This window comes from Corylus avellana, chromosome 11 (genome assembly GCF_965113065.1).
Source record: "Corylus avellana chromosome 11, dhCorAvel1.hap1.2, whole genome shotgun sequence".
Classification (NCBI taxonomy): Eukaryota; Viridiplantae; Streptophyta; class Magnoliopsida; order Fagales; family Betulaceae; genus Corylus; species Corylus avellana.
Window position 1 is genome coordinate 18,919,553 of NC_142500.1, and position 17,682 is coordinate 18,937,234.

A 17,682-nucleotide genomic window follows, 5' to 3' on the forward strand; every position below is an offset into this window, starting at 1 on the left:
TCCACTTTTTTCTTCATTTTGGATCTGGAGCGGAAAAGATCCTCTCCTTATTTGATTGAAAAAAAAAAAAAATTATGTTAAATTATCAATTATCTTGAAAACTTAATATGATAAGAAATTGTGAATTTAATTATTTAATTAATATAATAGCAATTTTATTTTTCTATATTATTTTAATTAAAGAATAATATAGTAGGGTGAGTAGCATTGACTGCACTCTTTCCTTCAAATCAAAGATATTCCAATATTACACCAAAATGTGAACCTTGACAAACTGGAAATAAATGAAAAGAAAAAGAAACAGAAGCATTAACATCATCGGACAATTACTCACCAAAAAAAACCAAAAAAAAAAAAAAAAAAAAAAACATCATCGGACAAGAACCTGCCAACAACAATGAGAACCACAAAACTTCATTAATTTCTGCGTTTGTTGTGGTGACTGCAAACTACCCTCTTTAATTAGAAGGCCATAATGCTTATTAATTTTTCCTCAGTCCTATATATATATATTGACCAATTAGTAGCCTCCATGGAAGTAGGAATATTGAACTGTGAAATCTGACTTCGTCACAGCATTGGTTTCAAATGGCTGGCTGAGATTATATATATTCAAAACCCATGAAGATCATCGACGAAGGAAAGCCCTTTTGGCCTTAATTTCCAAGATATCCTCCTCAGCTGCTATGAATGAAGGTATATTTTTACTCTAGAGTCTAGACCAACAGATCGATGATCAGCAAGCTCTTGGAAGTAGGAAAGTGCTTCAGCTCAGCAAGCTCCTTCTAGCATCTTCGCACTTGAAGGAGCTTTGACCTGCTGATCCTCTTGCAATGTCACAAATCTGTCAAGCCTTTTTAGCTACCTGCGAACAACAAATTTGAGAAACCACTTGTACGTGAATGAAACAATTGCATGCACTTGTCCAATCCAAATAGTGAGATTCATAATTAACGTGGTTGCATGCAGATTGTGTAGAACAATTCAGGCAATGGATCTCCTAGCCATCTAGCGATATCATAACCCATAATTCAGATTATATATATAAATTCTTTCAACAGGATCATATCCAATTGTATAATCCACTTGAGTTGTTACTTCTTAATTATGATCAACATTAACGTGACATCCCAAAAGTTAGTCCCACGTATGGTAGGCGGATTGCCCATATTGAGTAATAGGATTAATTATAGAAGTGCTTATGGGTACTAAGTTTCACATTGATTTTTTAATATGTGAGACTAAGTAATTTTAGAGAGTTCAAATTGCAAGTACTTGATTATTTATTTTTAAGTGATAACACAAATGTGATTAACTTTTTATGACAAGGTTTAGTCAAGTAAAATACAAAATAATAAGCATATATATATATATATATATATATATATATATATATATATATATCAGTAAGGAAAATAATAATAATTGTATATGCATAAATAGCCCATAACACTTAAGGGGTAAGGTTAGACACAACAAGAGAATATGCTAAGATCCCCCTCTCCTGCATTAATTAGAAAAAAAGAATAAAGAAAAAAAGAAGAGAACATGCTAAGATTAAGGTCGCATATTCTAAACATATGTTAGTTAAATAGACTGGATTGAAGAAAATTTTATCATCCTCGATACATTTTTTCTGACCGCTCGAATATGTTCACCCGTATGGGTGATGGGCGGATTTTAGGCCCCTTACCCTTGGGGTGGGCCCCCTTTTCACTATCCCCTCATTTAATGTAATAAACTTTTCTTTCAAAATCTTTAAATTTAGTCTGTTAAACTGTCATAATGCATGTAAAAAATCACATTCTAAGTACACATGTCAGTTTAAATAGACTAAGTTAAAAAAAATCTTACTCGGTCTAACCGCTCGAATCCACCCCCTCATAAGGGTAATGGATGGATTTTTGACACATTACCTCGGGCAGATAACAGTATATGGGCATGTGGGGGTGGATAATATCCACCCAACCGCATGCCCATTATTTTATATGCATGTATATTTAGTTTTTGTATTTTGATGATTTGGGTATCGGGTTTGGCGTTGTTGATATTATATTTTGATGAACCAAAGGAGGATTTGGCGATTTGTATTTTGATGAATTTTTTGGGCGTTCTAGAGCTTGAAGCGTGGAAGAAAAGATGATTAACAAGAATGGATAATCACAAATTATTCGTTTGTTGTGGGTGAATAATAGATTTCACCCCTATGGATGGGCTGCCGAATAGTGAAAACCAACCCCTGCTGAGAGCCGACATGGAGGTAGATTGGGGCTAAAATTAACATTTGTTCATAGAGCATGTGATGTGATGCTCACGTACATTTTTAGTATAACATGTAAAATTTACATACATTTTAGTATATTAAATTGACATGGGCCTAATGTAAATGTTCACATGCTTTTTTTTTTTTTTACTTGCTTTTAAGACTAATTTCAGTTCAATAGTCTACGTGAAAAAATGTCATGCAACCCGAGGAAAACTTTGTTCCTTCGGAAATCACCGGAAAAAAATATTTTTGTGGGTTTCATTAGAATTGAAAGCATGCAAACATATCACATGCCAACGAACGCCATACTACGGAAAAATAATTCTCTCCATTTCAAATGAAATGTAGAGTATTCGGTCAGTGTTTTTTAAAGAGATAAAATTGTCAAAAAAATTAAAATGACAATTTTACCCCTCTAAAAATATTAGCTATATATTGTCGATTTCAAATGAAATGAAGACGATCCTATTCCCCGAAGAACAAATGATAAATGAGAACATTATAACAGAGTGAAATGATTCTTGATTCTTGATAGCTTAAAACTGAGGCCACAGATTTTTACAGCAAAATAGACTCCCATGCAGGCATAATCAGCAGGATTCTTGCAACAATTCTTTATGCGTCTTCATCCTTGCTTAACTTAAAGCGTACAAATGAGAGGATTTGTACGGTTGAAGAAAATTATGATCAAAACTTGACTCAACTTTGTTACTGCACATGCAAATTGTCCTTGAGAATCATATGATATAATAGAAAGACAAGAGAGGAACCCCAGCTCCAGTTCCAAAGCTCTATCCATCAGTCAGCTATGTCTCTCAAGAATAATATTTTCCATTAATAAGTAACCTCTTCTCAGTCCAATGCTGATTTGGCCGATGAATATGGGCTATTCATCCTTTCTTGGACGCTTTGAGGGTTGAGAATTAGCTTCACAAGCATCGGGCTCAGAATTCTGAGGAGCTTTAGTTTCAGGTGCCTTTTGCTCCGGCGAACTTTCTTCCATCCTAGTGTTGGCACTGCCTGGATCAGTTATTGTTTTACCGTGGTCTACCTGGGAGGCTTCCGGTTCGCTTTTGTCAGTGGAACCCGGTACTGCATCGGAAGACGCAGCAGAGGGGTTCTCCAAAGTGGATGCTGGTGCCTTTAGCTTGTCAATACCAGACTTGCATTGCTTCTCAAACATCATTTGGAGGCATCTTCCTTGTTCTTCTATTCGCAACTGTAGATTTCTTTGAATCTGCTCAGAGCTTAAAGATAGCAATATTAACACCACAAATTACATAAACAGCAACACCGAAACTAACCGAAAATATGTAGAACCGAGAAAAAGAAGGGGTGGGATTACAGCATGATGGATACGGCCTCAAAATATTCATAGTAATCAATGCTCACAAGAAACAACCTTACGTTTTATCCATGATTCAATGAGCAATCAAGCCAGTAAAAGGATAGCAGCAACCAACAAAAATTGCCAAGTAAATGTTGCAATGAAAATGTCCAAATAAACAATGCAGCCCCAATATTTCCCATGTCAGGTATATCAGTATTACCCGGTCCCAACATTAAACCTGCAGACTAATAAAAGTGGGGCAAATTAATCTTCCACTGTCAACACTAACCCGACAAATGCCATTTGAAAAAAAAAAAAAAAAAAAAAAAAGGAAAGAAAGAAAGAAAGAAAAATATCATAGCTACACTATACTTGAAGTGCAGTGCTACTTCTCTAAAATGAGGAAAAAGCTAAAATGGTAGATCTCCGATTCCTTTTAGTGCATCTTAGGACTTCCCATGAAAATCAACCGCTTCATGTGAACAAATTATACGCAACTTCCTTTACATATCAATGATTTGACTAGGGCCATTATCAATATTGCAGCACTCATGACAAAGAACAATAATAATAATAATAATAAATCCTGAAACTAATTCCCCCCCCAAACAAAAAGAAAGAAAGAAAGAAAGAAAAAACGGACCGTGCCATTACAGTTTCCTTTCTTTTTTACAAGTCTATTATAAAAATGCCAACAAGGTGCAATCCTCTATACATCTAGTAGAAAAGAGACCACCTAGACAAATTCATACCTCGAGCTGTTCGTGAAGCCGCTTCTGAACTTCCATCTGCAACCGCAGAGCTTCAGTAATCTCAATACCTCTGTAACAAAGCAGAGTTCATAGATCAATTTAAATTTAGAATAGTAATTCAATAGCTAATGTGAGAGATTACAAGCCAAAACATGTATAAGCTCGAATTATTTGAAACTTGGGCCCCCTTTGGACCTAATCCAGGCCCATTGAATCATCCTCAAAAACAGCCTACCCAGCCTGTAATCTTAACGCATTATGGAAGCCCATAACCATATGTCTGGCTTACAGAGCCACTTCGGCTGAAAACATCAATCATAAAGGCTTGCCAATAGTGACTGCACAGAACACGTTCAAGGGGCTAAAGTTGCTATAGAATTTACAAACAAGTTTTGCTCTTGCTGGATTCAGTCTTAAAAAATGAAAGAGCTGGCTAGAAAAATTGTACATACAACTTTCCTCTCCTCACGAAATAGAATTACCGCAGAAAAGGCATGAGAACTTACCGATGGTACAACTTACAACTTAAAGCACAACATGAATGTATGAGAAATATCCATCTACTTATAGGAACAGTATTAATAGATTTCAACCTTGTCGATTTCTACAACCTTCCTTGTGGTTCTGGGCTCATGCATACTATTAGCAGAGCCTTAGATGGCTTAAAGGTTTGGAGCATAAACAATTTTCAAATTTCACCAAATTCATTAAGAAAAGGAGGTATTCATTTTTTTAATATTTTTATAAAATCATATCTCCCATCAGGAAAAAAAAAAATCCTATGAAAAGGAGAACCCCCAAGCTATACCATTGCAGTGTCTCGTATAACTGGAAACTGCCTATCAACACCCACAGCATCCCTCTACTCTATTAAACATGAAGGCCAAAGTCAAGTCACCCATGTGGAAACATAGTGAGCGATATATAATAAACCATGTTGTGCATTACGTGTTGTAATAAATTTCTCAGACAAGACAAAATTATGCAATCCCGCAAGCCAAAGAGTAAATGTAATGCACCAAATGATACAACAGAAATTCCTCCAGCTATTAACCAATAGTTGACTTACGTTTTCAAGTCAAGAGATGACATTTCTTCTATAGGAGTCAATTTTTTCTCAGAGGATCCTGTAAATAGAATTTAACAACCCATTGCATTAAATATTTTAGAAGTAATTTGTAAATAGTAAAACAAGTCAACATCTCTGCACCAACCACAAAAAACATCAGTAATGAACTAGCATAAGCTGGAGCAAACAATAAGCAAGAAAGGATTAGTAAGAAAACTTTTACTTCCGTTTATGGCATAATTATGTTGAGTTGAGTCAAGAAATTAGTGAAGAAATGTTCATTTGATGGTATAAGAGAGTGGAATAATATTTTAGGGACGTTTCTTAAACACAAATTATCTCCAGCAATAAAGCACACGATACCCTGCTAATAACAACTTCAATAATCCTCCAGATTATAACAAGTGAGTCTCATTTTATATTTGGGACAGAAAGTTTTGTCCAACACTATATGTTTCTCTCTTTACTTTCACATAATGCAAAAGCCTCAAAAACATAACAGACATTATAATATGCATTTACCAAAAACATGTCCTTTTCAAGACTTAAAGATTTCCATGCAAGCATAAATAGGGGCTAAATGCATACTTAAACATCCCACCCCCTTCTTCCCAGCAAAGGAAAAAAATCCAAACAGAAAGGTACTGATACAGTAAGGTATAACACCCCACCCCCTATTCTTCCCAGCAGAGGAAAACATTTAAATGAAAAGGAACTAATACATTGAGGTCAAATGAAAGCAGCACAAACATAACAAAAAACAGGAACAAGCATGTATACTCATACACAGGAACAAGCATGCATACTCATACACCCACACATTATATACCTTCTACCGACTCTGGTCTGTATCTGGCTGTCCTATATTTCTGCAATTAATGGAGCAAGATCTCCAGTTAAAAGTGAACACACATGCAAAAACACACTCACACATTGTTTTAGCAGGAAACTAATCTCACGGTAAAATAAGTAAATCATAAATACCTGCAAATGGCTTTTCACATGATAGATTGTTAACCCTTCAACTTTCATGATCTTCAGCACACCCTTTGGAGTAGCTCCTGTAAAATGAAAATAATAAACAATTGAAGAAAAAGTTACATAATTTTACGCTAAGAGTGCAGTGAGAGCATCAGTGTTACATACTTTCACTACCACCAAGTTGATTGACTGCCTCCACAAAGGCTTCATGAAGTTCTGGTGTCCAACGCATGCGTGGCTTTGCAGGGGCTGAGGAAGAGGCAGGGGCTGAGGAAGAGGGGGCAGCAACAGCATGAATTTCTCCAGATGGAGCAGGAAACTGCAGATGAACTTGGGACTGGTGCGATTGAAAATTTGGAGATAGTTTGGGCACCTGGTATGCCATCTAAAGAAACAAACCCAAAGCATTTGAAAATTAATTCTACTAGAAATTATCCATTTCACTTGTGGGTGTATATTAATCATCATGTCTTATGAGGATCAAACCTTTGGTTCCAACTCTGCAACATTGGTGTCAGCAAGAAGCTCATTCCAATTAGAAGCCAAAGCATCTTCATCGGTGATTAGCTGGTCTGCCCATTTACTAAATTCCTCAGATGCCAGGACAGCACTACAATTACTGTTTTCTACCTGACCATTCTCAATAGAGGTATTTACAGGAAAATCAAGAAAACTTGGAAGTGAATCAGTATGCCAGGAAGCAGTGTTTTCTTTAGGATAATGACTTGACGTTGTAGATTCAAGAGGTTCTGAATGAGAAGAATGTGTGAATGGTAAAGATGCCCCATTAGTTGATGACTGAGAAATAAAAGGACTGTTTCTTGAAAGCTTTTCATGGGGTGAATGAGATGAGTAATGAAGATCTGAAGAAAATCCCGAGGATGATGAAAACATGTGACCAACTACTCCACTGTTCGAGGATAAATGACTCACATGGGTAAGAGGCCTTGTTACAAGTTCTCTTTCCATGGAAACCTGTTGAGAGTCTGGTAGCTTAGGATATGTTTCTTCCAAAGGGGTTGGAAGGACTGGTAAAGATGAAGACAGTGTTCCAGAAATCCCCATGCTACTGAGCTGATTTGCACCTGATCTTCGAATGGATACAGCAGGGCGTGCCTCCATTTTGTCCTTAAATCAGAAAAGAAGAATGTGTCAGTTATATAGTCAATTATTAGTTTAGTTTGTGCGGTCCACACTAACATGGTAGAAATACTCGCCAACTAAAAACCTAGAGAACGCACCCTGGTTGCTCGTTCTTGATACTCACACCAAGGAAAATTTCATCAAATTTTACATCTGCAAGCAGAAGCAGTACATTAATGTAAACTACGAACAAAAAGGAAGCACATTGTAATTAGTGTTTCTTGGTGGAGAAGAAGATGAGAAGCTTTCAGTCAAGATTGGGAATTTGATTCAGTCATCTGAACTCTAATATTATTTCGTCTTTACATCTAAACAGGCATTCAGATTCCAGTTCCACAATCAACAAAAGCAGCAGTCAATAAGCAAATTTGATTCTTATGGAGGATGTATGGGACATATATATGGGATCAGCCCCTTGAAACTATGGTGAGTGAAGAATTGATGATCATAAATATCATCATCTTGTATAAAGAAATATGTAGGGTGTTAACTCTGGATCAGATCCTGGTACTCATTAGACATGAATAATATTCTAAGCCAGACACTAAGCATGCTTGACAATCCTTCAGATGTTGTACCCAGAGAATAGTTGAATGAAAAGCTCCTGATGCAAGACATTCAAAAAGATACTAGTCCTAAAACAACCAAGTCCAAGTCACCAGATTATACTAGGGATCCAAGCTCGCCAAACTAGGATATCCAGGATATCTAACAAATAATCCAAAGGGAGATGCCTAAGCTTGTCACTATCAGCTTTACTTACTCCAATGAAGAACCAGAATTTAGATTCATGAGTCCTTAGACCATGAACAACACAATATAGTCAAAGAAAATACTAGGCATATATCCATAGTCACATCTATCTTTCATTTTATACATTATATTCTATCAACCTATACGTCAGCTATATCAAAATACAAATCTAAGAAAGTCCAAAATATACCCTCGAAGCTTTAACCTACGGTTCCCATGTTTGCTCGTCCTTTGCCTCAATATTGACAATTTTTGTAAAACAATGTTTTACAAGTGGAACTATGAGTCCATGGCTCAGTAAGTGAAACATATCCAATCAATTGTGTGTGATGAGAGCTCTTATTTGATAAAAAATCCTCTCTCTCTCTCTCTCTCTCTCTCTTGTTTTAATGAAAGCCTTAAAACATCATGTTGTTTTTCGAAAGGTCGTTAAAACTTTTCCTTTAACACGTGTTCTGTCTTTCAAAATACAAAGGTATCGCACCAAGATTCTTTTAAGGTAAACACCAATGCTTCACATTTCTTTAGAACCAGAGAGAGACTTTCTTTTAACTTTGAACATTAAAACTGTGCATATAACTAGGTTTTCCAATCTCATGCATAAAACAAAATACCATACATTGCAGTGATTGAAAACTAGCACATAACTATAGCAATATTTAAATCAACCGTGCTTCACAACTAATCATAGTTACTTAAGCATATTTCCTTTAACTTCTATAATACTTTTATTTTTCTTGACCTTCCCTTTAACTGCTTTGTTAACATTCATTTGATTTCAAAATTAATCAAACCCCCAAGGATGCACTCTCATGTTAACTCTCGGCTCAAGGGATGAAGGAAAACAAGAAACCAACATTTGGCTCTCGGTCTAGATGCTTAAATTGACAATTTTATGTGGTTACTGTTCATCATGCTTGAACAAGATTAAAGTTTGTTCAAACAAACTTGCATTAAATGTACGTAGGTGTCTCGTCTCACCTAATTCCATATGCTAAATGGCACGTGGAGATGCGATGTTGTTCGAATGAGATTGTGTCTGTTCGCTTTTTTCCTGTACTTTTTTAATTGACATGTGGAAGATGCAATGTCGTTCGAATGAGATGTTACCTCATTCGAATTTCCGCACATTCTCAACTGGCATGTGGAAGATGCCATTTTGTTTGAACAAAACCTCACAGTTTCGAATTTCTTTTGTGTTTCCATCTCTTTTTTCACATTGTATAGATCTAACGCTTACAGAATTTTCCGTGTCTAACCTATTGTTGCTCGTGACAAGTATTCTATTTGTTTTCTTGTTAAGTTTTTAGGACTCCAAAAATTCTTATTTTATTCCTGGGTGTTATAATCATGGTAATCAGACTCAAATCTCCAAAGACCTACAAATGAGAAAACAGAGGATGAATAGGAATATTTCTCAAAGAACATGAGACAGAAAAGTATACACAACACTGGCCAACCTAGTTGGCAAGTCTTGCAAGTCACAGGTGCTAATTCTGCCACAAAATCAATGTCAGCACTAACCAACACCTAGGTAGACGATAACATCATACTTGCCTGAACAAAGTATACTTTTAGACTACATCATGGATTCTTTAAGTTAAAGTTGCACATATTGATTCAATTCACTATGATTAAAAGCAAATAAAGTAAAAAAACTGTTTCCTAGCACTGGATGAGGCACTGTATCAATGTGATTCTAGTCCCGCAACACTATTCTACCAAAGATTTTGCACAACGTTACAGGTTTTCCAGTGCCATTTCCAGAATCAACTTTTTCTCAAACACTTAATGGAGCCGTTAAATTCAGACTTTATGAGTCCAACTTGATCTGAATGGCTCTCATAAATATCTGAAGACTAGCAACTCCATTAAGGCTGTCACATACTTTTACATCCTGTTCACCAATACCAATCAAAGTAAGAGCAAGAGACCATGATATCATTACTTCCCAACCATATCAGACCAAAAGTTCACATTGTGGATCATCATTAAAGCACTAGTAAGTCTCACTTCAAAACAACGCAGAGGATATCTCTCAAATGTCAACAAAAGACACCCTTAGTCCACATATTTCTGGTTGGCCAAACATAATTTCCAGTCAAACATTCCACCTTATCTGGAGCCAATTCTTACTTAATCATACACAAAACATATGGGTTTCACAAGATAAAAGCTTTCGCCATTTACTCCATATGGGTTTAGCTCTATCATAAGCTATCATCTATTGAACCCAAAAAAATCACAAAAAAGAAAAGGAAAAAACGTCCAGAAAAAAGTGGTAACTAGCTCCAAGAATCAAATATCACCAGCACACCTAATCCACCCAAAACCTGAAATTCACCAAAAAATAGCCACGTACCCCACCATGCAAATCAATACATATCACAAACAGTGTATAGGCATAAAAAACGATGGAAGTAACAACACATTATCTACCGACACACCAAAACAACATCAAATACCCATGGAAGAGAGAGATGACCCAATTCAATTTGCCACAAAACAGATTGAGAAACACCAAAATTGAATCAAACTCGAAATGGGTATCCCAAACTGCACAATAGCAACCAACACAGCCTTCAAATTTCACCAAAAAAACACAAAATTGTACAAAATCATCAAAAGGGTACACCGAATTCTCACCTAAAAATTCATAGAAAGCTCGGAAAGTAGGACACGAAAGGCTCAGAATCGATTCGAAACCGAGAATTTGAGCTCAGAAAATGGAGATAGTGCTGTAGAGACAGACGGGTGTTTTAAATTCCGTCACCGGCGTGCCCAAGGAAGTGAACGGTGACGAGTGCGCTTTGCGCTCTCTCTCTCTTGGCCTGGGCAGGCTATTGGCCACTGCGATATAAGGAACAGTAGATGGTCCACGCTCCACAACAGCGCGTGTTGGAAAGTGTCAGGGAAGAGTTCAGTTCATATGTGGTGGGCCCACGCTTGGAAGTTCCTTATTGGTGGGCGGTGGTAATATCTGATGGGGTGCACGTGGGGCTTATGATTTTGCCGTTTGCACCGTACGATTAGAGAAATGCTCTTTCATCGCCTTAAAAGGCCCATAGGGCTTTCTTCTTTTCCTTTCAGACACAAACATGGTCCATAGGAATTTTGCCTGGACGCGTGTCAATATGTGGATGGATAATTTTCTTGGTGGACTTCCGTGCAGGCCAGAAAAAGAAAAAAGACAAAAAGTATATGAGATAGTATATTATATTTTCTCATCTTAGGTTGCAGATAAGGCAGTGGGTCGACTTGAATTTGATATAGAGCTTGTTTGATACTGTGTTTAAGAAATAGAGCTTTTAAGTTAAAAATAATTTTTGGGTAAAAGCTTTATCTTCCTTGCAATAATTTGGGAGCATTTTGCGAGAATTTGACGATTATATTTTGTCAAGTGGCTGATAAAGATGAAGATAAGGGAGAGTTACGCACGAGGTAAAATTTTGGGGATATAAAAGATTAGGTTAATTTACTGTAGCTGTATGACGTGGAGTGAGAGCTGGTGTGTAATCTTAGTTGGCGTCGTAAAATAATGTAAAAAATCTTAATTGTCATTTTTGAAAGTCAGAAATTAATAATAACATGTGTCACATTTTTATTGGGTATAACGTGACAAAGTAACAGATTAAACTGTTATTTTGGCATACCTTGAAAACCTATAAATTATTTTTTATACCATAAAGAGTACATGATTTGTAATTTAGGCCAACTACATTACTATAATGACCTATAAATTATTTTTTATACCACAATGAGTGATTTGTAATTTAGGCCAACCACAATGATCAATTTAGCATTCTATCAATTATTTAAAAAAAATTAAACTGCTAAAACAAATATAGACTCAATCATTTAAATTAATATTCTTCCACCCATAAATTGTTTTTGTCACTCGACCAACACAATGACATGGACCTCATGCTACATGCCTTGTTTTTTACATGCCCAAAATATTTTAAAAAGAAAGGAAAGACAAAAAAGTACATGAATGATTTGTTTATTGTAAACATGAGGTGTTAAGTTGATAAAGAATGCTTGCTATGAGTTCCACAAATATAAAGAAGTACACAAAATTGATGGGAGATGGAGGGGAGGGGGGAAAAAGGTAAAGATTAAAGAAGTGATCAAAACTTTTCTGCACCAAATATTAATTAATATATAAACAAAAGCTGATTTTGGGTATGAACACCAAGTGGAACTGCTCAAACTTTTCACAAGATATAACCTCATAATTTGTGATCTTTAATGCCTAAAACTAGATATTCTTTTGGTGAGCTTCCACAAAGTCGCATCTAATTTTATATATGTATCAACTTGCCGCTATGTAAAGCTGACAAGTAGATTCTATTATTAAAGCTTTGTTTGGCAGGAAGAAGTAGAAAGAGAGAGAGGATAAAAGACCTGATAAATTGTGATTTGTTTACATTAATATTAAGGGATTTGTTTACATTTACACAATCAAATCAATGAAGAAAAGATGTAGCCTTTAAAAACTTTGATCATGATGTTTATTTGTGCAGAAAAGAGAGAGAAAAGAAGAAGAAGAAAGAGAGCATAATATGGCATGGTTTGGTTTGGGCAAGTATCAAATTCTTTGTGTTTAACCACCATCTCTCAACCAATATTCTTAAGAAATGTAAGGATAAAGCTATCTTTCTAAGTTGGCTTGGCCTAAATTCTTCACATTCAATGTATTAAATTAATGTGTTTCCTTACTGCGTGTGATTCTTATATGTATATTTAAAATGCAAATGATTTGTTAATACTATTAAAAATGCACGTAAGATTCACATGTTTTAAAAACAGATGTCATTGAGTGTTCTTTCTGGACCTGGAAAGTCTCCCTAGAACTGCTCCACTTATCAGACGTTGCCTTCTATGTGTCTTTTGTCAACTAAATTATTTTCCTAATTTCCAACCTTAATATAATCTGTGTTCTTTTTCTTCTCTTTGGTTGCTGATGTACATCATTGAAATTCAGATTGTTTTGTTAATCAAATTGCTCGGTGAAGTAAATCAACTGTTGATTACATTAGAACAACTGAAAAAAGTAGTTGGAAAATTTATCATAATCATATTTACGAAGAGGAAACAAGAAAAATCAACCTTGAACTTGAGTAAGAGGAAGGTTTTATCACAAGCCTTGAGTAAGGGCAAGGCTTGTGTCCGGTCTCTTGTGTGCACAAGATGCAAAGTAGGGTTGTCACCTTAGCAATTGAGGACGCGTGACACCTCAACTTATGTATTGTGTGTGGCTCAGAACACAAACTAAAGTCCTGAATAACTTGAAAGAATTATCCTAAGATCTCGGATTCTTTTCTTAAAGGAGATGATCAATCGGATTCTTCTTAGAGGGGATGGAGATGGCTTTAGAATCATATATATATATATATACCCGCAGGCCACAGTACAGGAATAGATGCATATTTTGGAGACATTAGACAAGAACATTTTCTGATATCTGAACTGTACAATGTAGAAACAGACTTTCTATATCATAAAACCAGACACTTTGACCTAGATATATAGACAATTGGTTAGAATAAATGTCTTTCCAAATTGTATGGATGGCATCTCCAACTTTCTATTTGATAAGATTAGACAACTCCCACTAGAGTGGACAATCTGTTGGGTCTAATCCAAATACAACTTTTTTTTTTTTTTTTTTTTAGATGAAGATATATTACATAGTGGGAACTAGTCAAAATCTAGCTAAATTTTAGTCAGAAAATCAATTTATTATTATTATTATTATTATTTAATTTAGCTAGCCACTTTCCAAAAGTACCAAACATCAAATTCTCTAAATATATCGCTACTTTATTTAAATATTCTTTTTTATTGGTTTTAGTTGGTTGAACTCAACTGCCATGAAGAGGAATAAATGAAGTCCTCTGTTTCCTCCAAACAGTTGCACTTTGCTTCTCATTAAACCCACACAGAATTCTCTCAATATATGGTTGCATTCTTAGTTATGATAGTCAATTTCTCCCCAAATAAGCAGGGCCTCTTATTGTGTCAGGCAGCCATTCAATTTGATCCATCAACTTGTTCTGAAGATTGAGATCTTGAGTGCCTTTTTTTGAAGACACTTCAATTAAACTAGCAAGCTTTATCAAACTCGATTATATTTTGTAAAGAGATAATCTTATAAAACCCTTGCTTCAATCGTATTACACTGAGATTCGGATTAAATTGTTTAGTGAGATAATCTCATAAAACCCATGTTTAGTGAGCGATATATAATAAACCATGTTGTGCATTACATGTTACCTTAAATTTCTCATACAAGACAAGATTATGCTATCCTGCAAGCCAAAGAGTAAATGTAGTGCACCAGATGATACAACAGAAATTCCTCCAGGTATTCACAAACAGTTGACTTACGTTTTCAAGTCAGGAGATAAAATTTCTTCTATTGGAGTCAGTTTTTTCTCAGAGGAGAATTTAACAACCCATCACAGTAAATTTTTTAGAAGTAATCTGTAAATAGTAAAACAAGTCAACATCTCTGTGCCAACCACAAAAAACATCAGTAACGAACGAGCATAAACTAAAGCAAACAACTAAGCCAAAAAAGATTAGTAAAAAACCTTTTTTAGCTGCATGCTTGAATCAAAGGCAGTGCCTTCAATGACTGAAGCCGATATGTGTTAGTCACACCAAATAGGTGGAGTGAGAATCTTTTAAATATGTGAGAAGGAAATCAAAGAAGAAGAAGACCCAATTCACTTCGGATTATGGCTTAGTTAAGTTGAGTTGAGTCAAGAAATTAGTGAAGAAATGATCATTTGATGGTATTTCACCATAACAAACTACTAAGAGAATGGCATAAGACTTTAGGGACGTTTCTTTAGCACAAATTATCTCTAGCAATAAAGCACAGAACACCCTGCTAATAACAAGTTCCATAATCCTCCAGACAATAACAAGTGAGTCTCATTTTATATTTGGGACAGAAAGTTTTGTCAAACACTATTTGTTTGTCTCTCTTTACTTTCACATCATGCAAAAGCTTCAACAATTTCTTGACATTATAATATGCATTTACCCAAAACCTGTCCTCCTTTTTGAGACTTAAAAATTTCCATGCCAACATAAACAAATAGGGGCTAAATGCATACTTAAACATCCCACCCCTGTTCTTCCAAGCAAAGGAAAACATTTGAACAGAAAGGAAAACATCCCACCCCTGTTCTTCCCACCCCCACATTTTTCCCAGAATAGGAAAACATTCAGACATAAAGGAACTGATACATTGAGGTCAAATGAAAGCAGCACAACAATAACAAATAAAGGAACAAACACATATACTCATACACGCACGCACGCACGCATGCTAAACACACATAGGGTACTTGATAATTGATATATACCTTTTGCTGACTCTGGTCTGTATCTAGCTGTCCTATATTTCTGCAATTAATGGAGCAAGATCTCCAGTTAAAAGTAAACACACGAAAAAACATACTCACGCATTATTTTAGCAGGAAACTAATCTCACGGTAAAAGAAGTAAGGCATAAATACCTGCAAATGGCTTTTAAAATCATTGATTGTTAACCCTTCAACTTTAATGAGCTTCAGCACACCCTTTGGAGTAGCTCCTGTAAAATGAAAATAATAAATCAATTGAAGCAAAAGACTAAAAGTTACATAATTTTACAATAAGACTGCAGTGAGAGAGTTACGCACTTTCATTACCACCAAGTTGATTGACAGCCTCCACAAAGGCTTCATGAAGTTCTGGCGTCCAATGCATGCTTGGCTTTGCTGGGGCTGAGGAAGAGTGGGTAGCCATCGTGTGAATTTATCCTATATTAGGAGAGAACAATGAACAAATTGAAGTTCAAAATATCTTCATGATTCATAGTAACTGTATTGCCACATAATGCAACAAGAATATAGAAGATCAACAGGGAAAATACTGAATAATAACCATTCGGGTTCTGGTGACCTCACCCCTTTAAAACAGCAAACACTCTGAATCAGAAAATAAGAACAAGCATAGCAATGCATCAACGCCCGCCAAAATAGATGCAGTAATTTGCGTGAGAAAACATTTAAAAAAAAAAAGAAAAAGAAAAAAATTTGCAGGAGAAATGCGGGGGATACTAAATTGTTTACCAAGAGAGGCTTACCAAACTAATGTGTAGCTCATTCATTGGAGATGAGTAAAATAATTAATTAAGAAAAATGTAATAGGTACTAATGAATCAGCTACACATTAGTTTGGTAAGCCTATCTTGGTAAAAAATTTAGTACCCCTAGCGTTTCTCAATTTGCATTTATCCTTGTTGCGCTACTTCTATTACCTTACAATATTAGAGCGGAAAATGCCATCTTTAAAAAAAAAAAAAAAAAACTAATTACTACCTGGCATAAATAATAAGTTACCAGAACACTATTCACCTTCTCTGGAGCCAATTCCTACTTAATCATACACAAAATATATGGGTTCCACAAGATAAAAGCTTTCGCCATTTTACATCATATAGGTTTAGCTCTATCATAACCTATCATCTTATGTAAAGCATTTTTCAACTTGTAACGTACGTATGTCTCCGTAATGGTGGGAACTGAATGGTTATGGGTTATGAGTGTTGGGTAAGATGAATGATGTTGAATGGATTATGGATCATGAATTGTAAAAGATGGATTATAAAGGAAATGGGCACTTCAAGAAGCCCAAGATTCTCCACAGTTGATTTGAGAACAGCTTGTCTCCAAGAACCTCTTATGAATATTTCTTTATGTGATCATTACAGAAGTGGGCTTGGGTTGGGTTTATATTCACCCAAAACTAACCAACCATTGTCTACCGGCCTATCATTCGGTTACCCAAAACCCACCCTAACTAAAACATCCAATTCTAGACCCATTACATTTTATATGGATCTTACCAACAATTATATGGATCCTATTAGATCCATTACACAAAAAACCCAAAAAAGAAAAAGAAAAAAGGTGGTAACTACTAACTAGCTCCAAGAATCAAATATCACCACCAGCACGCCTAATCCACCCAAAACCCGAAATGCACCAAAAAAAATAGCCACGTACTCCACCATGCAAATCAATACGTATCACAAACAGTTTAGAGGCATCAAAGACGATGGAAATAACAACACATTATCTACCAGCAAACCAAAACAACATCAAATACCCATGGAAGAGAGAGATGACCCAATTCAATTTTCCACAAAACAGATTGAGAAACACCGAAATTGAATCAAACTTTAAATATATGGGTATCCCAAATTGCACAACGGCTTCCAACACAGCCTTCAAATTTAACCAAAAGAACACAAAATTGTACAAAATCATCAAATGGGTGCACCGAATTCTCACCTAAAAATTCATAGAAATCTCGGAAAGTAGGA

At 35.6% G+C, this 17,682-nt stretch overlaps 1 protein-coding gene across 4 annotated transcripts; it reads right to left on the reverse strand.

The window, feature by feature from the left end:
• Positions 1-2,773: 2,773 nt before the first annotated feature.
• On the reverse strand, positions 2,774-17,682 carry LOC132165545 (protein PHOSPHATE STARVATION RESPONSE 1). 4 transcript variants are annotated; one of them, XM_059576162.2, is made up of 9 exons: positions 10,941-11,139; positions 7,640-7,694; positions 6,885-7,526; positions 6,564-6,783; positions 6,402-6,478; positions 6,247-6,286; positions 5,418-5,475; positions 4,349-4,418; positions 2,774-3,503 (listed from the first exon to the last, which is right to left on the reverse strand). In XM_059576162.2, the coding sequence occupies exons 3-9, from the start codon at positions 7,518-7,520 to the stop codon at positions 3,153-3,155; spliced, it is 1,452 nt and encodes a 483-aa protein (XP_059432145.2). In that variant the 5' UTR covers positions 7,521-7,526; positions 7,640-7,694; positions 10,941-11,139; the 3' UTR covers positions 2,774-3,152. The 4 variants fall into 4 exon arrangements, with proteins under 4 accessions (XP_059432145.2, XP_059432146.2, XP_088367778.1 ...); XM_059576163.2 differs by having other exon boundaries at positions 7,616-7,694; XM_088511652.1 differs by lacking the exons at positions 7,640-7,694; positions 10,941-11,139 and adding an exon at positions 17,651-17,682.